We start from the raw sequence: 24,928 nt of genomic DNA on the forward strand, positions 1-24,928 counted from the left end.
TTTCTAACTAGCGTCAGTCATCTGCACTTGTTTTGCTGACAGACGCTACACCATGTGAAGTTTTAAAAATAGCGTCAGTAGCATATGCTTGGGTTCTGTTATCCATTCGGGCTGACGGGCGCCGATTCAAAAAGCAGCGATTTTCGATCTTTTTTTTTCTATTTTGACTTTAGAAAATTTCAGAGCCAAGAAAAGATTTGATTTTGTTCATTCATAGTCAATCAAAAGAACACTGCAGTGTACACTGGCTGAATTCCTGTCATTAACTATTTGGAACAAATACAATTTTTTAGTACTGTAGTAAGTATTGGTAGTGTGCTAATTTGTTCTGCATTTCATTTAAAAACAACTTTCTCAGTTATATGGTACTTTGTCTTTTTTAAAAAATTTATATATACCTTTAACTATTTCCATGAAACTTCAGCTGATTGTAGCAGCCATTTAATTGGCCACAATGTACTAGTCCCAATGTGTCCTAATTAACAGGAATCCACTGTACTATGAAAACTGATACTAGTTTCCAGTTTCTGAAATTAGCAGTTCAACCTTTCCCCATGTGCTTTCTCCTTGAGATCAATCTGACATGTACCAGAGCTCCTGGAGAAGTCAGTCACTACTTGTGAAAGGCAGTTCTGGGTTACTTCACTGCAAGAGCATCATTGCCAACATCAATCTTGGTTTTATCTTCTGGTAGCAGTCAACTCTGTTTCAGATTGGCCAAAATTCTGTGCCAATTTTAGATCAAGAGTTCCCAACCAGGGATGCATGGACCCCTTGCTTAATGGTATTGGTCCATGGCATAAAAAAGGTTGGGAACTGCTGTTTAAGAGCATCATTACAGCCCTCTATAGTGGAGATAAATGCAAACTGGAGATCTACCTTGTGAAATTCACACAAATATGAATATGCTATCTGATCAACATTTATAATCCAGGGAATACAATTAAGAGGATCTGCCAGGAAAATACATGATAGCTGTCAAAAGCTTCTTGACATTAACGGGCTAATAAACATTTTATCCCAATAACTTCCTTACCTCCCCCTCCACTAGGCTTAACATTGCACAAAACAAAAAAAACAAAAAATGCTATCTTTCTCCTTGCTTATACAAGAGAATCACTTATGAATCTGCCGCAAAATATGAAGATCCTTACATCTGACAAGTGGCTGTTTTCAGTAGTAAATGTTACTTAGAATAAAAAAATGCCATTTATCTTAAGCTAATTATTGCTAGTTTTTTTTTAATTCCCCTTTTCCCCAAAACTACTTGCTACAATGCAATCACAAAGTAAAAAGTTACAACATGCTGCAAAGTTGCCTTTATTCACCTCAATGTGTAAAAACTTTTAAAAACATTTCTTTCAACAGTAAAGCATGACTGACCAAGTTTTGGAAAAAAAAAGTAGTCTAGTTAAGGCAACTGGGCACAGTCCCCAAAGTGCATCTAATAACATTAGAAGTAAAGGCAACACAGTGTTCACAATATGCAACGGTACATGCTCTGTGTTAGAAATCCAAGACGGCGGATATAAGACAGCCAAACAAAGTGGCGACCGGAAACCCTCATCAGCCGGAATATGTGCCACCATAAACCGAAGCAGTAAGAAAGCTCAGACAGCAAGGTGGATTAATACAACCATCAGCCGATTGCAGGCAGTGTGTTAACGGTTCAACACTGTAGCCCATAGGGTTCTTTTTCCCTTTGGGAGGGTGGGGAGATTAACTAGTGGTATTTTGTCTTCGACAAGGTGTTATTGTATTAAATTGTGACACTGTTCACAGAAAAAAAAAGTAACATATCTATCAATTTCAAACCAATAACTTGCCTAAGGTGATACATTGATCAAATTAGAACAACAAAGATTACACTATTTTAAAAAAAGTCATGTATGAAAGCAAGGGCTTTCTATGTTAACAGCGCTCACCATCTAAAAACATGACTCAAAATGGCCAATCAGAAACATATAACATGAAGTAAATGTACACGGACATAAACGTACAAAACCATTTACTGTCTTTTAAACTCAAACAGTACATTTAGAGACTGTGTACAATTAACTAGTCTACAATTAACTTGCCTATTCGCAGCATGAGCAACCTGCAGTCACACTGCCAACCAACTCATTTAAAACATACATTCAAACTGCACAAGTTCCAGTTTGTTTCTAGCTCTAGGTCAAGAATCATTAGTTTTCCATCTTCCCTCTAATTAATATGTATATATAAAAAAAAAATTGGAGGTAGGTGCAACCAGGAAACCTAGACTACAAATCCATCAGCCAAGAATTCAAATTAATTAAATTTAATGCAGCATTAATCTCTTCTCCCAAATATCTTTGCTTCACTGTCTGATTTTGATAAATGCAGAGTATGTGTGTACTCATTGCTTCCAAGGACAGAGAATCAATACTGCAATATCATTTATGAAATAGAATATTTGTGCACCTTGAACCTTTCAAATACCATTGAACGGCCAGGTCCCTAAAACACTGACATATGGCTAGAATCAACAACTTTTGAACGTGCATTTTTGAAGTTATTCACAAAAAAAACGTAGTACTACTCAACAACAATAGAGACTATGGATTTTTCCACAGAGCATGCTCACAATGATCACACGTCATACTGTGTATGTGCAGAGAAATGGGGATCTTGAAGGTAGAAAAAGCACTAAGATCACGCTGATGTGGAAAATAGAAGAGAGAAATCATCTGTCTTTCGATCCAAGTTTTTCAATTAGATCTTGAAGAGGAGCAAGTTCTTTCCTGTCAATCAGATTAAATTCCTGAAATATGGGAGAAAAATTGAGAATTATTAAATGAATTTGTAATCCCCACCCCTGTACTAGTACCCCCAAGGATCATTTGTAAGGTAAGGAAAAGATGTTAAATACAGCTTGAATTCTCAATACACTAACTTTGGGCATAATTACCACACTCATTGTTACTGTGAGAAAAGCTTCTCACCTCTAGTTATTTTACAGAGAGATACAGCACAGTGATAGGCCCATCGAGCTCATGCTGCCCAATTATAATCAAGGAGCAATTAATTTACTAACCTGCATGTCTTTATAATGTGGGGGGAAACCAGAGCACCCAGAGGAAACCCACAAGGACACAGGGAAAACATACAAACTCCTTACAGACAGCAGTGGGAATTGAACCTGGGACGCTGGCACTGCTACAGTAATATGCTAACTGCTACTTTACCGGGCCATCCCAATTAAAACAGAACTTCCATGGTGCTACATTATTATGTTCAAGCACAGGGTTTTGTGGTTCCTTAAGGTTTTATAGCTGGGGGCAGGTAATGGAAACAAGCTCCCACTACCCATCAAATGCTCCCAATGATGTGCGCCTCAAATAGCCTCCAACAACCAAGTCCAGCTCCTGGCCTTCACACGTGGCTTAGCTACCAAGCCCGGTAGAACCATTTCCACTGACAGGAGAGTGGGCATTGGCGGGTTACTGGCGCCTTAAAACCAGTTACTTCGGGCAGATGGGACTCGTCAGCTCTCCTAAGAGAATGAAAACTCTGATCTCAGACCTCCGCTGCCGTGCAGTTGTGCCCACTCATAGGGAACGCTTCAGGAATAAATCCCAAGGGAAAAATCCAGAGCCGAAGTCCCTAAGGCAGTTCTACATTGAATTCAACGCTGACTGGCGACTCCTGCCAAACTGTATTGGACTCTGCCATTCCTCTGGGTTCACCAGAGGGGGAGCTTGTTCTCCATATCGTACTGCTCAGGCTCGTGTATCTAGACAGTCAGGATGCAACATCCGTGGTTGATCCTGACCGACAGAGGCCTCAAACAACGGGGTTTTGAGCAGCAGGAACCCGACCATCTGAACCACATTCCTGTGCTACTGATGTATTGCATGCACCTCTAAGACGACCAAAGTATTGATAGATGAACAGCAAGTGAATTAAGATCTGGAAACTCTGGCTATGTTCTGCTGTACACTGCAAAATAAATGTTTTGCTTTTAAAGGATGTAGCCACTAATTAACTCTAAGTGCTCCTTCAGTTCAGTTAATTTAATGTAAAAGTACGATGCACCTCCTCAAGGGGGCAGAAACCTGTTGGGGTGATTAAACTTCTTCGGCTTTACTTTAATTCTGTGGCCTTTCTTGGATTCACTAAATTGGAAGTGCCACTTCTCATTTCTCAAGATGGCAATTGCACATTACGCCAGATCTTGGAAACTAAAATGACGCTCAACATAATGAACATCGTTAACTTTGAATAACACGTGATGTCTTGGGAGTGATGCCAATGACACCTCCCTTCAAAAAAAATTGTATAAAAACTCTAAGAAGAAAACTGACAAATTTCTGATAAACAAAAGAGGGAAAGGAATACCCAGTTTTCTTGAACTTGGTTCAAGAAGGTTCTGCAACATCAGGCTCCTGAACTAGCATACACAACTTCACCCAACTCTGAACTGATTCCACAACCTGTGGACTCATTTTCAAGGGCTCTACAACTTTAAAAAAATATATATTTGCACGATTGGCTCATTTTTGCACTCTGGATGTTGGCCAGTATTTTCTATGTATAGTTTTTCATAAATTTCAGTCAGTGGGTGCCGTCCCGAATCCGGGGTTGGCGGCTACGCACCTCCACCTTCTTCGATCTTGCGACAGCACCGAGTACAGCCTCTCCTCCAGTTTGTGCTCACTGGCCGCCTTGGTACCATCCGCCGCCGCTCCCGCCAAACTCGAGCCCGAGGCCTTGTCGGCCTCCAGCCGCGGCTGCTTCTTCGAGCTCGGCCTTTCCTTAGGTGGGGGCCTTGGACAGGTCCAGGCACACGGTGCAGCGCCCAAGTTCATCATATCTCTTCTAACTGGGTGCATAGCATACGATTCGTAGATACATGGTGAAGCTTTAATCTCTTTCACGGAAGATGGCCGTTGGCTCACAAGGAGCTCATCTGCCCTTTGTCAGGTCTTGTTTTTCTTTAGTCCTGCTGGGTGTCCTCACACCCTCCTTACCAGACTAAGTCCGGTGGGGGAGCCGGCCAAGTAGCTGACCACTAGACCACAGCCCTTGGCCAAGCGCCCGCCCCCTGCCCACCGCCGAATTTCTGAGCATCCAGCGCCCAACCGAAAACCATGGTCGAGCGGCTGGCGACCAAACCGGAAGTTTATTTATTTATTGTAGTATATCATAAATTTATTGTAGTTCATTTTCCTGCAAATGTCTGCAGGAAAATGAATCTCAGGGTAGTATATGGTGACATGTACCTGATTTGTTAATAAATTTACTTTGAACCAGCGGAAGTGGTGGATGCGGGTTTGATTTCAACATTGAAGGAGGATTTGGATAAGTATATATGAGAGGTATGGATGGCTATGGTCCAGGCGCAGGCCAATGGGACTAGGCAGAATAATATTTCGGCACAGACCAGATGGCCAAAGATGTTTCTGTGCTGAAACGCTCCATGACTAAAGAATCCAGGGGTCTAAAAGTACGGGACCAAGAAATCATACATTGTTCTTCAATCAAAAATATAGTTTTGTGTCACTGATGAAATTAGGCTCCCAGTACATCTATGTAAAGATCAATGAGCAGGTTTAAAAAGATTAATAACTTGCAAAACTTTTAAGTACAAGTAGTTTTGCCAAGTGCCTGCAAGTGACAGAGAATATCTTACCTGAACAAAAAAGATGAAGTGCTTGAAGGAAGTGTTGAGGTGAGCTTCTTCCTGCAGCTGCATCACAGAGTCAAAATGCTGGTGGTAAATGTGAGCATAGACCCTGAACAGCCGCTTCAGAATGGTCTTGGCCACAGACATGAAGTTTTTAGGAAAGGGTACACCTGAAATTAATAAACAAGGCAAAAATCCATCAAAAAGTTTACAGCCTTTAGACGCATTTTTTAAAAAATCATTTTTAAAAAAAAAGCAAATTTTCAATTTCAGGAGACATCAGAACTCAAGAACAACTTTTTAAAGAGCTAAAATCTAGAGCAAAACATGGCAGGTGCTAAAAAGCTGAACTCTGTCATGGATAGTCCCAAGCCCGGCTGTGAAAGGAGGAGGTTTGGGTATGGGGCTAGCAACCCCATCCTGTAAAATCCCAGAGCTACAGAAACGCCAAAAGCAGCTCTGAAGGCCTCATCCCTGGGAGAGGAAGGATCTTTGAGGATGGGCTACATCTGGAGACAACTTGAAGGACTGGCCCAAGATGGAGTACTCCAGCGGGTTGCTGTCACAGCCTATCCCCCATTAGGGGTAACGGGCTTAAGTAATTAGAAAGTTGAAAATACTCAGCATGTCAGTTGGCATCAATGCAGACAGAAGCAGATACTGGGTTACATTTTACTGAAATTTGCAATTGTCTTACTAAATCTGCAAAGATGAAGCCGTTGTTCGTGATTATCCTATTCCCATTCAGTCAGGTCCTACAGAGTTGCACACAGATGGGCCAGAGGTAGTCACACCCACAGAATCAGCAAGAAAACCTTGAGACTGCAAAGCCCTGCTTCTGACTTAGTACTGAGCAATTAAAAAAAAAACTAAATCACTCAAAATAGTTTTTTTAAGATATAAGAGTTAATGCTAACGTTTCCTCTTCATTGCTGCACATTTTACATCCAAATGAGCTTGCAGCTGGCATAGGATCTATGAAAACACACCAGAGGGCCTGGAATCAGCGCTTCACGTTCTGTTGCTGGACTCAATGGCGAGAATGGGAGATGAAAGCACTCTGTAAATTACTTTAGAAGAAAATACGAATGCTGGAAACCAAAGAATGACAATGCTGATTTAACTAAAATCCTTGAAGTCTGCTGAGTCACAGGGTTGCTGCAACTTGGCAGCTGGGGTCCAAGCCCAGGGCATACTGACGCGACAGGGCCCGGATCCTAGTGCGAGGAATGACCCGATGTTTGGACAATTTAAACGCTTGACCAGATAAACAGAATATGAAGGGTGTTGGGGGTGGGAGTTCTGTTCGCTGTTTACTCAGCTGAGGCTGACGCTGTGGCCGCTTTGGGCTGTATCTGAGGGCTCTGCAACATTTACTTGGCTTTGTGCTGAGGTGAGGCCTGCTCCAGGCTTCGCGTCTGTGGACTCACTTTTGTCCTGAATGCCATATGCTTACTTTTAATGTTTGCATGATTTGGATTTCTTCTCTCTCCATATTAAATGTTTAAGATGGCCTTTTTTTTTAAGGGTTCTTATGGGTTTCTTTGTTTTACGGCTACCTGTAAGGAGATGAATCTCAAGGTTGTATAACGTATACATACTTTAATACATGTACTCTGAACTTGTGTTTCTATCTGCTGAATCCTACTACTGTTCTGAACTGATGATAATGACACCCAATCCCCTCATGCCAGCACATGGTCCGTAAATGCTCCTCTCTGCAAATTCACACAACTATCCAAGAGTTTTAAAAACCTGTCAAACCTGCTCCCACCACCACTAAGATCCTGTTGATTCCTTCCTCTTCAAGCCTTGACCTCTTCCACCTATTCCTTTCTTTTCAAATCTTTTTATTGTTATATTATACAAAAGAAATAACACGAGTACATTGAAGTAACACTTACAATGTCTCAAAAAAGAGATCTTAAAGATTGAAAAAAATTGTAATAACAAAAAAATCTACTAAGCAGAAAAAGTGAGAAAAAAAAAACCCATTAGGTGTACAACCCCGGAGTCATGCATCATGCAAAAAGCTTCTAAAAATAAACATCAAACCGCCAGCAAGAAAATATACCAAAAAATTTACAATTAGATCGTGGAAAAAATCTATCAATTAGCTCAAATGATAATAATGAGCACATGAGCCCCATCTTTTCTCAAAATCAAATAAAGGTTCAAAGGTTCAACTTCTAATTTTCTCCAAACTAAGACATAGCATCACTTGAGAGAACCATTGTGACAAAGTGGGTGCTGGTGTATCCTTCCACTTCAACAGGATGGCCCTCCTAGCTATCAGTGTAACAAATGCAGTAACATTCTGGTCAGACACAGAAAAACCATGAATATTTTGAGGAATTATTCCAAAAAGCAGTTAATTTATTAGGTTGTAGATTAATTTTAAGTGCTTTAAAAACGGTTGAAAAAACTGACTTCCAGAATAAGACCAAAACATATGTGTCAGTGTAGCTATCTCAGTTTAACATCTATCACGATAACAATCAACATTAGAAACGATTTTTCGTCAAATGGTATTGATGTACAATTTTAAATTGAATCAATGAATGGTTAGTACAAATTGAAGAGTTAACCAACTTCAAAATCCGCGTCCAATCCTCAGTCATAAAAGTCAAATTGAGTTCCTTTTCCCAATCCTGTTTAATCTTAGATAAAGGATGCTTATCCCATTGTAATGATAAATTCTAAATTCTTCCAGTAGAACCCTTGATCGAAGGGTTCATACTCATAATAGTATCTAACAGGTCAGCCTCCAATATGTAAGGAAAATTACTTAAATATTTTTGTAAAACATGTCTAACTTGAAGGTATTGCAGAAAGTGTGAGTATGAAAAGAAAATATTTATTAATTGTTCAAAAGACATCAATCTTCTTTAAATACATCCAAAAAATTAATACCTTTATTTTTCCAAAGTAAAAAAATTGGATCACTCAAAGAAGGCTTAAAAAAGTAACTTCGATAAATTAAACTACAAAGTTTATATTTTTTAAGATTAAAAAAATTGCAGAACTGGAACCAAATTTGTAACGGATATTTAATCACAGTATATAGGTTTAAATTAGCAACTTTAGCTAATTGTATAGGTAAAGCAGCTCCCAATAACGAGGTTAAATAAAACTGTTTCACAACTTTCAGTTCCAGGTCTACCCAAATTGGCCAATCACTCTCATCAACCCAATATAACCAAAAGGACATGTATTGCACATTAACAGCCCAATAATACATTCTTAGATTAGGCAAAGCAAGACCTCCGTCCTTTTTCAATTTTTGTAAGTGACATTTACTAATTCTTGGTCTTTCATTATTCCAAATAAAAGATAAAATAATAGAATCAATCCAATCAAAAAAACTTCCTAGTCAGAAAAACAGGGATATTCTGAAATAAATATAAAAATTTTGGTAAAATCATCGTTTTTAACTATATGAATACGACCAACAAGTGAAAATTTATGTGGACTCCATCTACGAAATAAATACTTCATAAAGTCTACTAAAGGAACAAAGTTGGCTTTATAAAGATCCTTATATTTTTTAGTAATTATAATACCTAAATATCTAAAAGAATCCGTGACTTTAAAAGCAGTATTATCATATATAGAGACAGAATCATTTAAAGGAAACAATTTACTTTTAATGAAATTTATTTTATATCCCGAAAAATCTCCAAATTCATTAAATAATTTTAGCAAGGCAGGAATAGCTTCGTCAGGATTAGATATATAAACCAATAAATCGTCAGCGTAAAGAGAGATCTTATGCATGGTCTCATTCACAAAAATCCCATGGATATTTTTAGCCTCACGAAGAGCAATAGCAAGGGGTTCTAATATTAAATTAAATAACAAAGGACTTAATGGACAGCCTTGCCTGGTCCCCCATGAAAGCTGAAAAAAAAAGAGACAGTCCTACAATTGTTAGTGACAACAGTAGCAATAGGAGCTTTATATATCATTTTAATCCAATTATTAAAATTAGCACCAAAGCCAACTTTCTCTAAAACATTAAATAAATATTTCCATTCGACTCAATCGAACGCCTTTTCAGCATCCAAAGATACAACACATTGTGGAGTTTTAAAAGAGGACGAATATGTAATGTTAAACTTTTGAAAAAGAATAGCGACCCTTTATAAAGCCTGTTTGATCTTTAAAAATAATTTTACCCAAAATATTCTCCAACCGATTGGCCATCATCTTTGACAGAATCTTAGCATCGACATTCGGTAATGAAATAGGTCTATATGAAGCTCTATCAGTGGGATCTTTATCTTTTTTAATTAAAGAAATAGAAGCTTCATAAAAAGTAGAGGGTAAGTCACCTTTCACAAAAGAATCCTTAAACATTTCCAACATATACGGAGAAAGCAACTTTCCAAATTTTTAATAAAATTCTACAGTATAACCATCAAGTCCCAGGGACTTACCAGATTGTATTGAAAAAATAGATTTATGAATTTCAGCTTCAGTGATTTGAGCATCAAGAGTTTTTTGATCCTCAGCTGAGATTTTAGGAAAAGCAATCTTTCGTAAAAAAAAAAGCATTCATTTCAGAGGAATCTAACAGACATTGAGATTTATAAAGTTCAGTATAAAAATCTTGAAAATCTTATTAATTTCTTCATATTCCTGAGCCAAGGTACCATCGTTCCTACGAATTTTCATGATTTGCCTTTTGGCTGCAGCCATTTTTATTGAGATGCAAGCAGTTTATTATTTTTATCTCCAACCATATAAAATTGGCTCTTTAACTTAAGCCAATAGCCTTCAATGGGATGAGTTAATAACAGGTTATATTGTAATATAATTCATCCTCGAATATTTTTTTATAAACATGTGAGAAGAAAGAATATTCTCTGTTATCGGGATGGGGATACCTCCACAAATCAATCAACCCAAAATTCAAAAAGGAATTAATAAATGACGCGGAACAATTTTGAAGTCGCTGATTGGTTGAGTTCTTATCAATCATAGGATTTAAGCAGCAGTTAAATTCTCTGCCCATTATCAGCATATATTCATTTAAATCAGGCAGTAAAGCAAATTCCTTTTTAAAAAAAGGATCATTTAAGTTAGGACCATACATATTGACCAAAACAACTTTTCTGTTACAGACTGTTCCTTTAACAATTAAAAATCTACCATTAGAATCTGATTCAATATCCTCTTGAATAAATACATTAGATTTAATAAAAATAGACACACCTTTTGTTTTACTCTGAGAAGTAGAGTAAACCGTCCCACCGTACAAAAAATCTATTTTGATCTCCCACCCTGATATGTGTCTCTTGAGCAAAAATTATATCAGGTTGGAATCGGTTAATAATTTAAAAGTCTTTTTTCGTTTAATAGGATGATTCCAACCACGTACATTCCAGCTTATTATATTAATCCGTTTAAATACCATACTATAACTTTATTCTATTTTATACATGCACAGAGCACATACCAATACGGGATGAATCAAAAATGGCGGTGATGAAGAATACAACCAGATAGAAAATACACATGCTCCAGAACAACCCAATGGGAAAAAGCCCCTAACTCTAATCCCACCCCACTTCCCGAAAGCCCAAGAAAAAGGCAAGCAATCTATGATAGAGTTCAAAGCCACTGACTGCTCCATCTGTATTTTCTTTCCCTCCCCCCAGTGAGTAAAAAGAGTAGAATGACCTTGTAAAAAAGACGATAAAGTCTCAGCAAAGAAAAGCATTTACATTCAATCTAATAAACTATATCTATAAATTATAGCACTTGTATATTATAATAATTAATGCAATTATTCCACCTATGCATTGTTCCCAATTCTTGTATCACTTACTGTCATTCAATGTCTGCTGCCTTCCATTTCTTTTCCTCCCTCCACTTTCTCTGCATCTTAGTAATTATTTTAATACTAATATTTCCCAATTCATTAATACAAACTACTAGTTATTTCAAAGTTGAAAGTTCATTTATTATCAAAGTATGTATACCATACACAACCTCAAGATTCATCTCTGTAGGAGCCATGTATCATTTTCTGTCTATTGTAGTTTGTGGTGCGTCACACGGGTAATCTGTCTTGTTGGTTGGGTAGAAGCAAATGAGTATAGTTATGTATTCTCATTTTATTAGTTGTTTAGCTTAGTCTAGTGGACAGTGATTAAGCCACAGGGAATGATTTTTTGTTGTTGACTGCTAATGGGGGAATCATTGGAATGCTATCAGAATGCTTAGTTATGCTATTCGAATGCTAACATTGCTATTACACTGCAAGTTAGACTGTGATATTGTTCATTTAGTTTCACAAGTTTTTTTTATTGCTTCAAGATCGTTAATAGTTGCTGGTTTCATAATAAATGATTGAATGTACCTTCCTTGATTTGTCGAGTACCCCAGCTTTACCCCTCAGCGGTTTTGGTTTGTTTTCAAGAAACTGCTACAGTCTCCTTACAGGCGATCACAAAACAAAGAAACCCAATAATAAAAAAAGAGGCCGCGCTCTCCATAGAATGTATGATCTAATGAGTACTTGTAGTATTTTAGCTTCTACAATAGATTATAATCTTACTTACAATACACACCATTAAATTCCAAAGCAGATAACAACAAAATGGCTTACCTATTTTTGAAGGAAATAGGGTCTCGTCATCAAGCTGGTCCTGTACCCATGTCATAAGGTAATCAATATACTTTGGAGCCGAACATTTGATTGGCTTTTTAATGTTTGTGCCATCAGCCCAGTGGTATTCGTATCTTAATGGCAGAAATGGGAAGAAGCAAAACAATGCATTAGCAGCGAAACTACAATAACTATTTAACTTTTAGGATGCAACCTATAATTAGTTAGCTAGAACTGCCAGTCCATTTTAAATGTTGTCATATTTTCTGATAACATGGAAGGAAGCCAAATGATTCCATTCCAGCTCTCAATACAATCCCATCAATTCCACACCGATTATTCTAGCAACCACCTACACGAGAGATAATTTACAGCAACTAATTACCCTACCAAGCAGGGAACCTTTAGCAACCCAAATAGCTTAGGGACTCAGGTCAGGACTAAACCTGGGTCACTGACGCTGTACACACAAAATGCTGGAACTCAGCAGGTCAAGTTGCATTTGTGGAAATGAATAAACAGCTAACGCTTCAGGCGGAGACCCTACTTCAGGACTGGAAAGGAAGGGGGAAGGTACCAGAATAAAAAGGCGGGAGGAAGGGAAGGAGGATCACTAGGAGGTTACAGGTGAAGCCAGGTGAGTGGAAAAGGTAATTAGGCAAGAGAGGAAGGAATCTGATAAGAGTGGTAGAACAGAGTGGACCATTGGAGAAAGGGAAGGGGAGAACCCAGGGGCAGGTAAGAGGCCAGAGTGGGGAACAGAAGAAGCTGTGGGTAGGGAATTACCTCCCACCACCCCCCACCCCCCCAGAAGGAGAAATCAATATTCATGCCATCAGGTTGGGAGCTACTACGATGTCGACTCAGGCCTAGGGAGCCGGCGTCGGGCATGATGACGGACTCTCCACTTCTCCCTCTCCCTCATCAGTGTGTTCAGTTCATCTACATTAGCTGCGCTGCTGTCTTCTAGGAGTGTGTTGACCATAGTCTTGGGAGGGCGCCCAGGGTTCATCCTCCCATGCTTGGGCTCCCATATGATGACTAGGCTGGCAGGTAGCTCAAGGTGACGTAGACAGTGCCCTGTTAGTTGCAGTCTTCTCGCCTTGATTTTAGTGGTGAGCATCGGTAGATCGTTATAGAGCTCGACGTTCGTCATGTGTTGTTGCCAACTTACGTCAAGAGCCATCTGGAGCATTCGTGTATAGCACCATCTAGAGGCTTTCGCATCATCTTGGCGAGTGTCCACATCTCGCATCCGTACGTGAGAATGGACTCGATGACTGCTATGAAAATCCTCCTTTTAAGCCCTCTGGTCAGGTTGGGAGCTACCCAGACATAATACAAGGTGCTGTTCCTCCATCCTGAGGGTGGCCTCATCGTGGCACAAGATGAGGCCACGAATCAATGTGACGGAATGGGAATTGAAATTAAATTGGCCTCCAGGAAGCTCTACTTTTGGGGGATGAAGTGGAGGTGCTCGATGAAGGTTTCCCCTCAATTTACGATGCAGAGGCTGCATCGGGAGCACAGGTCACGATAGTCAATCCCAGCAGAATTGCAGGTGAAGTGTTGTCTCAACTGGAAGGACTGTTTGAGGCATTGAATAAAAGGTGAGGGAGGAGATGCATGGCAGGTGTAGCACTTTAGCTACTTGTAGAGATGTGCCAGGAGAGAGATTAGTGAGGAGGGACGAGTGGACAAGGGAATCACAGAGGGAGTGATCCCTGCACAAGGTATGGGGGTGAGCGCGGTGAGGGGAAAATAAAAGAAAAAGAGGTATGTTTGTTAGTAAGACTCCTTTGGAAATGACAAAAATTGTGGAGAACAAGAGGAGCTCCAACACTGATTGGGATATTCGGGAAATGGAAGAGACGCGGGTAATGCAGCATCAATGGTGGAAGGAGGGAAACCCTGCTCTTTGAAGGATATCTCTGATGTCCTGGAAAGGAAAGCCACATCCTCGGAACAGATACAGCAGAGAAGAGAAGAGAATAGCATTTTACAGGAGAGAGGGTTGGAAGAGTTATAATCAAGGTACCTATGGGAATCAGTGGGTTTATAAAAGATATCGGCCGACAGTTCGTCTCCAGAGATGGAAACAGAGCGATCGAGAAGTGGAGGGAAGTGCCAAAAATGGACAAAGTGAATTTAAGAGCAGCGCAGAAGTTGGAGGCAAAGCACTACTGGGAAAGGCTTGGAACATGGACTGTTCTATGTAACCACCAAAAAGCAGGCATAGCTGGGGCCCATAGCTACCCTTCAAGTCTGGAGAAAGTGGGAGGAGCTGAAGGAAAAATTGTTGATGGCAAGGACCAGTTTTGCTAATCAGAGGAGGGTGGCAGTGGAGAGGAACTGGTTGATTCTTTTATTGAAAAGGAAGTGGGCAGCTTTAAAGCCTTCTTGATGGGAGATAAAGTGTATAGCAGGGGTTCCCAACCTTATGTATGCCATGGACCCTTACCATTAACCACGTGGTTTGTGGACTGCAGGTTGGGTTAGGCACTGGACATCCATGGTGAAAATGAGGTGGTCAGAACGAGGGAACTGAAAGTTAGTGAGGAGATGAACTGTGGTGCAGCAGTATTACCTGCCTTAATAAAGAGAAGTTGCTATAATTTAATGTGTGTGGAAAATAACACAGTGGCAACCAGTCGTGAGCGGTGTGCGCAGGGCCGCAACTGTTCGCGATATACATTAATGATCTGGAGGAGGGGACCAAGTGTAGTGTATCTAAGCTTGCTGATAATACTAAACTGAATGGAAAAGCAAACTGTGCAGAGGATACGGAGAGTCTGCAGAGATAATAGACAAACGAGTCAACAGGGGTCTGGCAGATGGAGTACAATGTTGGTAAGTGTGGAAGAAAAAAATGAAAGAGCACATTATTATTTAAATGGTAATAAATTACAGCATGCTGCTGTTCAATAAGGCAAGTGGAATGTTGGCCTTCATTGCTAGAGGGATTGAATTTAAGAGCAGTGAGGTTATGCTACAACTGTATGTGGTACTGGTGAGGCTGCACCTGGAGAACTGCATGCAGTTCTGGTCTCCTTACTTGAGGAAGGATATAACTGCTTTGGAGGCAGTACAGAGGAGGTTCATCGGGTTCATTTCAGAGATGAGGGGTTAGACTATGAGAAGAGATCGAGTTGCCTGGGACTGTACTCACTGGAATTCAGAAGAATGAGAGGAGATCTTATAGAAACATACAAAATTATGAAAGGAATAGACAAGATAGAGGCAGGAAAGTTGTTTCCACTGATAGGTCAGACTAGAACTAGGGGACATAGCCTCAAGACTCAAGGAAGTAGATTTAGGATGGAGATGAGGAGGAACTGCTTTTCCCAGAGTGGTGAATCTGTGGAATTCCCTGCCCAATGAAGCAGTGAAGGCTACCTCAGTAAATATATTTAAGACAAGGTTGGACAGATTTTTGCATAGTAGGGGAATTAAAGGTTATGGGGAAAAGGCAGGTAGGTGGACATGAGTCCATGGCCAAATCAGCCATGATCTTATTGAATGGTGGAGCAGGCTCGACAGCCAGATGTCTTAGTCCTGCTCCTATTTCTTATGTTTTTGTGCTCTGTTTCCCACCCACCTGCCAAACTAATTTAAACCCTCCTGAGCAGCACCATTGAACCTAACCAGGATATTGGCTAAGGTGCAACCTATTCTTCTGGTCACTCTTGCCCCAGACGAGATTCTTATAGAAACATAGAAAATAGGTGCAGGAGTAGGTCATTCGGCCCTTCGAGCCTGCACCGCCATTTATTATGATCATGGCTGATCATCCAACTCAGAACCCTGCCCCAGCCTTCCCTCCATACCCCCTGACCCCCGTAGCCACAAGGGCCATATCTAACTGCCTCCTAAATATAGCCAATGAACTGGCCTCAACAGTTTCCTGTGGCAGAGAATTCCACAGATTCACCACTCTCTGTGTGAAGAAGTTTTTCCTAATCTCGGTCCTAAAAGGCTTCCCCTCTATCCTCAAACTGTGACCCCTCGTTCTGGACTTCCCCAACATCGGGAACAATCTTCCTGCATCTAGCCTGTCCAATCCCTTTAGGATCTTATACGTTTCAATCAGATCCCCCCTCAATCTTCTAAATTCCAACGAGTACAAGCCCAATTCATCCAGTCTTTCTTCATATGAAAGTCCTGCCATCCCAGGAATCAATCTGGTGAACCTTCTTTGTACTCCCTCAATGGCAAAGATGTCTTTTCTCAGATTAGGGGACCAAAACTGCACACAATACTCCAGGTGTGGTCTCATCAAGGCCTTGTACAACTGCAGTAGTACCTCCCTGTCGAATCCTCTCGCTATAAATGCCAGCATACCATTCGCCTTTTTCACCGCCTGCTGTACCTGCATGCCCACTTTCAATGACTGGTGTATAATGACACCCAGGTCTCGTTGCACCTCCCCTTTTCCTAATCGGCCACCATTCAGATAATAATCTGTTTTCCTATTTTTGCCACCAAAGTGGATAACTTCACATTTATCCACATTAAATTGCATCTGCCATGAATTTACCCACTCACCCAACCTATCCAAGTCACCCTGCATCCTCTTAGCATCCTCCTCACTGCTAACACTGCCACCCAGCTTCGTGTCATCCGCAAACTTGGAGATGCTGCATTTAATTCCCTCATCCAAGTTATTAATATATATTGTAAACAACTGGGGTCCCAGCACTGAGCCTTGTGGTACCCCACTAGTCACCGCCTGCCATTCTGAAAAGGTCCCGTTTATTCCCACTCTTTGTTTCCTGTCTGCTAACCAATTCTCCACCCACACCAATACCTTACCCCCAATACCGTGTGCTTTAAGTTTGCACACTAATCTCCTGTGTGGGACCTTGTCAAAAGCCTTTTGAAAATCCAAATATACCACATCCACTGGTTCTCCCCTATCCACTCTACTAGTTACATCCTCAAAAAATTCTATGAGATTCGTCAGACATGATTTTCCTTTCACAAATCCATGCTGACTTTGTCCGATCATTTCACCGCTTTCCAAATGTGCTGTTATCACATCCTTGATAACTGACTCCAGCAGTTTCCCCACCACCGACGTTAGGCTAACCGGTCTATAATTCCCCGGTTTCTCTCTCCCTCCTTTTTTAAAAACTGGGGTTACATTAGCCACCCTCCAATCCTCAGGAACTAGTCCAGCATCTAACGAGTTTTGAAAAATTATCACTAATGCATCCACTATTTCTTGGGCTACTTCTTTAAGCACTCTAGGATGCAGACCATCTGGCCCTGGGGATTTATCTGCCTTCAATCCCTTCAATTTACCTAACACCACTTCCCTACTAACATGTATTTCGCTCAGTTCCTCCATCTCACTGGACCCTCTGTCCCTTACTATTTCTGGAAGATTATTTATGTCCTCCTTAGTGAAGACAGAACCAAAGTAATTATTCAATTGGTCTGCCATGTCCTTGCTCCCCATAATCAATTCACCTGTTTCTGTCTGCAGGGGACCTACATTTGTCTTTACCAGTCTTTTCCTTTTTACATATCTATAAAAGCTTTTACAGTCCGTTTTTATGTTCCCTGCCAGTTTTCTCTCATAATCTTTTTTCCCCTTCCTAATTAAGCCCTTTGTCCTCCTCTGCTGAACTCTGAATTTCTCCCAGTCCTCAGGTGAGCCACTTTTTCTGGCTAATTTGTATGCTTCTTCTTTGGAATTGATACTATCCCTAATTTCTCTTGTCAGCCACGGGTGCACTACCTTCCTTGATTTATTCTTTTGCCAAACTGGGATGAACAATTGTTGTAGTTCATCCATGCTTTAAATGCTTGCCATTGCATATCCACCGTCAATCCTTTAAGTGTCATTTGCCAGTCTATCTTAGCTAATTCACTCTCCATCTTAATGAAGAATTCCACCATATTATGGTCACTCTTACCCAAGGGGCCTGTCACGACAAGATCGCTAATTAACCCTTCCTCATTGCTCAAAACCCAGTCCAGAATAGCCTGCTCTCTAGTTGGTTCCTCGACATGTTGGTTCAAAAAACCACCCCGCATACATTCCAAGAAATCCTCTTCCTCAGCACCTTTACCAATTTGGTTCACCCAGTCTACATGTAGATTGAAGTCACCCATTATAACTGCTGTTCCTTTATTGCACACATTTCTAATTTCCTGTTTAATACCATCTCCGACCTCACTACTACTGTTAGGTGGCCTGTACACAACTCCCACCAGCGTCTTCTGCCCCTTGGTGTTACGCAGCTCTACCCATATCGATTCCACATCTTCCCGGCTTATGTCCTTCCTTTCTATTGCGTTAATCTCTTCTTTAACCAGCAACGCCACCCCACCTCCCCTTCCTTCATGTCTATCCCTCCTGAATATTGAATATCCCTGAACGATGAGCTCCCATCCCTGGTCACCCTGGAGCCATGTCTCTGTGATCCCAACTATATCATAATCATTAATAACAATCTGCACTTTCAATTCATCCACCTTATTACGAATGCTCCTTGCATTGACACATAAAGCCTTCAGGCGCTCTTTTACAACTCTCTTAGCCCTTATACAATTATGTTGAAAAGTGGCCCTTTTTAATGCTTGCCCTGGATTTGTCGGCCTGCCACTTTTACTTTTCTCCTTTGTACTTTTTGCTTCTACCCTCACTTTACACCCCTGTCTCTCTGCACTGGTTCCCATCCCTCTGTTGTGAACGAACCTCCTCACACCTAGCCTCTTCAATTTGATTCCCACCCCCCAACCATTCTAGTTTAAAGTCACCTCAGTAGCCCCCGCTAATCTCCCTGCCAGGATATTGGTCCCCCTAGGATTCAAGTGTAACCCGTCCTTTTTGTACAGGTCACGCCTGCGCCAAAAGAGGTCCCAATGATCCAAAAACTTGAATCCCTGCCCCCTGCTCCAATCCCTCAGCCACGCATTTATCCTCCACCTCATCGCATTCCTACTCTCACTGTCGCGTGGCACAGGCAGTAATCCCGAGATTACTACCTTTGCGGTCCTTTTTCTCAACTCCCTTCCTAGCTCCCTATGATCCAGAAACCTGCAACCCTAACCCTCTACATCAGTTTCTCTGTTCTACTGTTCTTGCACTGACCAACAAGTAGCACTGACAGTAGTCCAGCAACTACTACCTTTGAGACTGCTTTTCCAGCCCATTTCCTTACTCCTTACATTCACTATTCTAGACCCCTTCCTTTCTACCAATGTGCACCACGAATGCTGACTCCTCACCCTCCCTCTTCAAGGTGTTCTACAGCCACTCTGAGATATCCTCAGCCATGGCACCCAGAAGGCAACAGACTATCCTAACGTCTTTTGCAGTCACAGAATCTCCTGTGTGTTTCCCCAACTACTGAGTCTCCCATCAGTATTGCTCTGCCTGACCTCACTCTTCCCTACTGAGCCTCAGAGACAGCCACAGTGCCACTGATCTGGCTGTTGCTGTACCCTGAAAGATCAGCACCCCGTCCCCAGAGAAGCCTGCACTGTCTTCCCCATACTGCTGGTCCCTAACTACGTGCAGCCTGCACTTCTCAAAGTAATTTTATTATCAAAGTACGTATATGAGATTATATACTACACGACATTAATTTTCTTACAAGAATTCACACTAGAACAAAAACACAATAGAATCAATGTAAAGCACACACAAACTGAACAACTAATGTACAGAAGAAACTGCACAAATAAAATTATACAGTAAATAAATAATACTGAGAACACGAGTTGTAGAGTCCTGAAGAGTGAATCCAAAGGCTGTGGAATCGGTTCAGAGCTGAGGTGAGTGAATGTTGGTTCAAGAGCCTAATAATTTTAGGGTAATAACTGCTCCTGAACGTAGTGGTGTGAAACCTAAGGCTCCTTTACACCCTTCCTAATGGCAGCAGCGAGAAGAGAGCAGTCTCTGCTCGAAATGTCGACTCTTTTCCATAGATGCTGCCTGCCCTGCCGAGTTCCTCCAGCATGTTGTGTGTTGCTTGGATTTCCAGCATCTGCAGATTTTCTCCTTTGTAGATGCACTTAATTGTATGTTTTGATGTAAATGTGACAGTTTTTTTTTAAAAAAAGGTAAAGAGCATGGATAAGTCATTTCGGTGTAATTATGAAGAAAGCACAGCAGCGCCCTTAGGAGTTTGCAAAGATTTGGCATAAGATTTAAAACTTTGACAAACTTCTATAGATGTGTGATGGAGAGTATATTGACTGACTGCATTACAGCCTGCTAGAAAAACACCAATGAATGCTTTGAACCAAAAATCCTTCAAAAAGTAATGGACAAGGCCCAGTCCATCACGGGTAAAACCCTCCCCCCCATTGAGCACATCTACAGCAGCATCCATCATTAGGAAACCCCACCAACCAAGTCATGCTCTCTTGTCGCTGCTGCCATCAGGAAGGTGGTACAGGAGCCTCAGGACTCACCACCAGGTTCAGGAACAGTTACTGCCACTCAACCATCAGGCTCTTGAACCAAAAGGGGATACTGTCACTTGCCCTATTACTACATACTTCCCACAACCTATGAATACACTTTCAAGGACTTTCATCTCATGTCCTCAATAACTTATTGCTTATTTATTTACTATTATTTCTTTTAGTATTTGCACACTGGTTATCTGTCCTATTGGTACATTCTTCCATTGATGCTATTATGGTTATTAGATTTATTGAGTATCCCTGCAAGAAAACGAATCACAGGGTGACCAAGTACATTGATAATAAATTGACTTCGAACTTTGAATTAGGATTGAAACTTGTAGTATCAAGTTGGAAGTGGAAAATACTCCTTGCTTTAGAATTTTAGTGTGCATTGACGTGGATAGGCTTTTTCCATTGAGAGTAGGGGAGATTCAAACAAGAGGACATGAGTTGAGAGTTAAGGGACAAAATTTTAGGGGTAACACGAGGGGGAACTTCTTTACTCAGACAGTGGTAGCTGTGTGGAACGAGCTTCCAGCAGAAGTGGTTGAGGCAGGTTTGATGTTGTCATTTAAAGTTAGTTTGGATAGCTATATGGACAGGAAAGGAATGGAGGGTTATGGGCTGAGTGCAGGTAGCTGGGCCTAGGTGAGAGTAAGCATTTGGCACGGACTAGAAGGGCCGAGATGGCCTGTTTCTGTGCTGTAATTGTTATATGTTATATATATTACCACAAATTCACTTCAGATACAAGAATAAACTTTGTTAGTAACCCCCTTAATTACAACTGAGCAGTTTCTGCCCTATACGCATTGATGACAAACCAACTAAAATAAAAAGGCAAAAAAAAAAGAAACTGCAGAGGCTGGAAACCTGGAACAAAGTGCAAAGAATGCTCAACAGGTCAGGTAACATCGGTGAAGTGTTTGAATTTCAGAACTGCTGAAGGATCATTGACCAGAAATGTTAACTCTGTTTCTCTCTCCATGACTGCTGCTCGTTCAGCTAAGCATTTCCATCACTTTGTTCTTAAATATCCTTTCAAAACTAATGAAATATCAAATCTAAGGTTTCATTTCTTTCTACCCAAGTTTAATTGTAGGTTTCCTAAAGATATCTGTGAGCACAGGAGAAAATACAGCCAACAGCCACATGTACACCTGCTCATTAATGCAAATATCTAGCTAGTCAAATCATGTGGTAGCAACTCAATGCATAAAACCATGCAGACATGGTCAAGAGGTTCAGTTGTTGTTCAGACCAAACAGCAGAATGAGGAAGAAACATGATCTAAGTGACTTTCAATATGGATTGTTTGTTGGTGCCAGGCAGAGTGGTTTGAATGTCTCAGAAACTGCGGATCTCCTGGGATTTTCATGCACGTCAGTTTCTGGAATGTACAGAGAACGGTGACGAAAGCAAAAAAAATCCAGTGAGTAGCAGTGTTGCGGATAAAAATGCTTTGTAAATGAGAGACGTCAGAGGAAAATTGCTAGACTGGTTCAGGCTGACAGGAAGGCAACAGCAACTCAAATAACCACACATACACTACACATCGAACCTTCGAGTGTATGAACTACTGTAGCAGAAGACCACAAACATCCATTCGGTGGCCACTTTACTATTTTTAGGTGGCATCTGATAAACTGGTTACTGAGTGCACACTTCCAGGTCACCCAGCTATACTGTATCGTGGCTAATCCTAGACCAGGTGGTGGGGTAGAGACACATTTCTACCAAAGTGCAAGGCGCTCCTTCCCTCTGCTAGTCTGTAGGTTACCCTTGGGCAAGGTGTAGCACCGGTTTAGCACACCCCACCCCCCCAACCCCTGATCAGGGTCATGTGAAGCCATGAGAGCAGGTGGTGGACGGTCGTACGAGCAGCCGGTGCAGATCACAAGTCCTGGTTATGCAAACACTGACACCAGGCAGACAATCTCTGAAGAGTATTGATAATGGCTGGGGTCACCCATCTTGTAAAGACACTGCCCAGAAGAATGGCAAACCACTTCCGTAGAAAAATTTGACAAGAATCATGGTCATGGAAAGACAATGATCACCTACATCATACGATACTGCAAATAACAAATTAATCCAAGACCTTTATGATCACTGTGACTACTACAAAAAATAAACTGTATTCATTTTTGCCTTTCTTATTATTCAGAAATCCAGCAGCCACAGCTCTCTAAAAGTAAGCTCCAAACAATTAATTTCTGCTTTTTGGCGATTTATTCATAGTTGGACATACCGCAGAGTAAGAGCACCTTCCTGCCCAGTGAACCTGTGCCACACTCTTACACCTGATGACCCCTGCGGTGACGTACAAACAGTATTGAGAAATGAATCTGGGTTGATGGCACTGTAATGGGGTTATGCTACTGTGCCGCCCCAATCTGTAGGGCCAATCTCTTAGCTGGAGATCCGGACCTTTTAGCTCCAAACTCTCCAGCGAGAGAGGAACAGACCCGTTGCACATGAACAGCGATTTCTCAAACTTCCAGTAATGGCCCCTCCCCCTTCACCATTCCTCACTCCTTGCCTGCCCATCGCCTCCCTCTGGTGCTCCTTCCTTTTCTTTCTTCCATGGCCTTCTGTTCTCTATTAGATTCCCCCTTCTCCAGAACTGTATCTCTTTCACCAATCAACATCCCAACTCTTTACCCTTCCTCTTTACCAGTTTCACCAATCACCTTGTGTTTCTCTCTCCTCTCCGTCCACCTCCTAACTCTGACTCCTCATCTCTCTTACTCCTGCTAAAGGGTCTTGGCCCGAAATGTCAACCATACTCTTTTCCATAGATGCTGCCTGGCTTGCTGAGTTCACCCAACATTGCGCGTGTTGCTCTCTGCACACATCCTGTCACTGCATTCAAAATCCCCCATGCTTCCATAAAATTGCTTACTGGTCTACATTCCCTCAAGTTTAGAACAATGACACTAACATTCCTGACAGTTCAATCCCTCATACCAAACACTCAGTGAAATTATACTACATCGACTCCAGGAAAACATTTACTGCAAACTCGATTCGGCATACCACCTCGATAGATGCACAGCATCTTAACTGGCTGCACCACAGCCTGGTATGGAAGAACCAACACCCAGGACTGGAAAAGGCTACCAAAAGTGATGGATACAACCCAGACCATCAGTGCAAAACTCTCCCCAGCATTGACTATATTTACATGGAACGCTGCCACAAGAAAGTAGCATTGATCAAAGACTCCCATCATTCAGTACATGCTTTCTTCTTGCTACTATTGGTTAGGAGCTACAAAAGCCTAAAGTCCCACACACCAGATTCAGGAATACACATTACCCTTCAACCATCAGGCAGTGTGGACAACTTCACTGATCGCAACTCTGAACTGATTCTACAACCTACAGAATCACTTGAGGACTCTGACAACTCATGTTCTCAGTATTAATTATTATTTTTCTTTCAACTTGCTCAATTTGATTTCTTTTACACATTGGCTTGTCAGTCTTTGTGTGGTTTTTCCACAGATTCTGTAGTACTTCAATCACTGCAATCAATAGCCTGTAACTTCCCTTTCGGAGTTAAGCTTTTGAACTGCCTGTAACCTGGCATTTCTGTGGTGTGAGCTGAAATCTCAAAGGTGCAGGACAGTTGTAGCATGGCGTGTACAGTCCGAACTGAGACAGCAGGGCCCGGACACAACAGCAGGGGAAGAAGCCAATGCTTGGCCATAGCTGGAGTGCACTTGGAGGCAACTCGATGCAGTAGAACCAAGGCCCGAGTCAGAGGAAAAAATTCGAGGTTTGACTGATATAAGCACCAGGCTGAATTGAAAAGTTCAGATACTGGCCAAATCGAGGCAGCAGGCCCTACGCCGAAGGGCACATCAAAGCAGCAGGGCCTGGAGCCAAGAGCAAGAAAGGGCCCTAGCTTTGGCCGATTCAAGTGCCAGGCCAGATTGAGAAGGTCAGGGTGTCGGGACCGAAGGCGAGAGATGGGCTGTTATTCAGCTCGCTGCTCTCAAGGTTTACCTGTCTCTGCGCTGAACTGAGGCCGTGGCCTGCAATTAACAGGCTCCTGAATCGGCTGCAGTGATAACTGACTTAGAGGTTGTGGACTCACCTTTGTGAACTTCAGTTCTGAATGTTATTAGCTTACTTTTATTGTTTGCACGATTTGTTTTTTTACCCCTGCTCATTGGGTGTTTGTTTAAAATGGGTTCTATTGTAAGGAGATGAATCTCAAGGATGTAT

At 41.4% G+C, this 24,928-nt stretch overlaps 1 protein-coding gene across 1 annotated transcript in view; it reads right to left on the reverse strand.

The window, feature by feature from the left end:
* Positions 1-235: 235 nt before the first annotated feature.
* The window catches only part of LOC134351050 (MOB kinase activator 1A), a 44,078-nt gene continuing 19,385 nt past the window's right edge, over positions 236-24,928 (reverse strand). Inside the window, exons 4-6 of the mRNA XM_063057057.1 lie at positions 12,267-12,400; positions 5,657-5,820; positions 236-2,785 (exon numbers count right to left, since the gene is read on the reverse strand). Coding sequence (XP_062913127.1) covers positions 2,708-2,785; positions 5,657-5,820; positions 12,267-12,400 — 376 coding nt within the window. The 3' untranslated portion in view covers positions 236-2,707. The remainder of the gene's footprint in view (positions 2,786-5,656; positions 5,821-12,266; positions 12,401-24,928) is intronic.

This window comes from Mobula hypostoma, chromosome 8 (genome assembly GCF_963921235.1).
Source record: "Mobula hypostoma chromosome 8, sMobHyp1.1, whole genome shotgun sequence".
NCBI lineage: Eukaryota > Metazoa > Chordata > Chondrichthyes > Myliobatiformes > Myliobatidae > Mobula > Mobula hypostoma.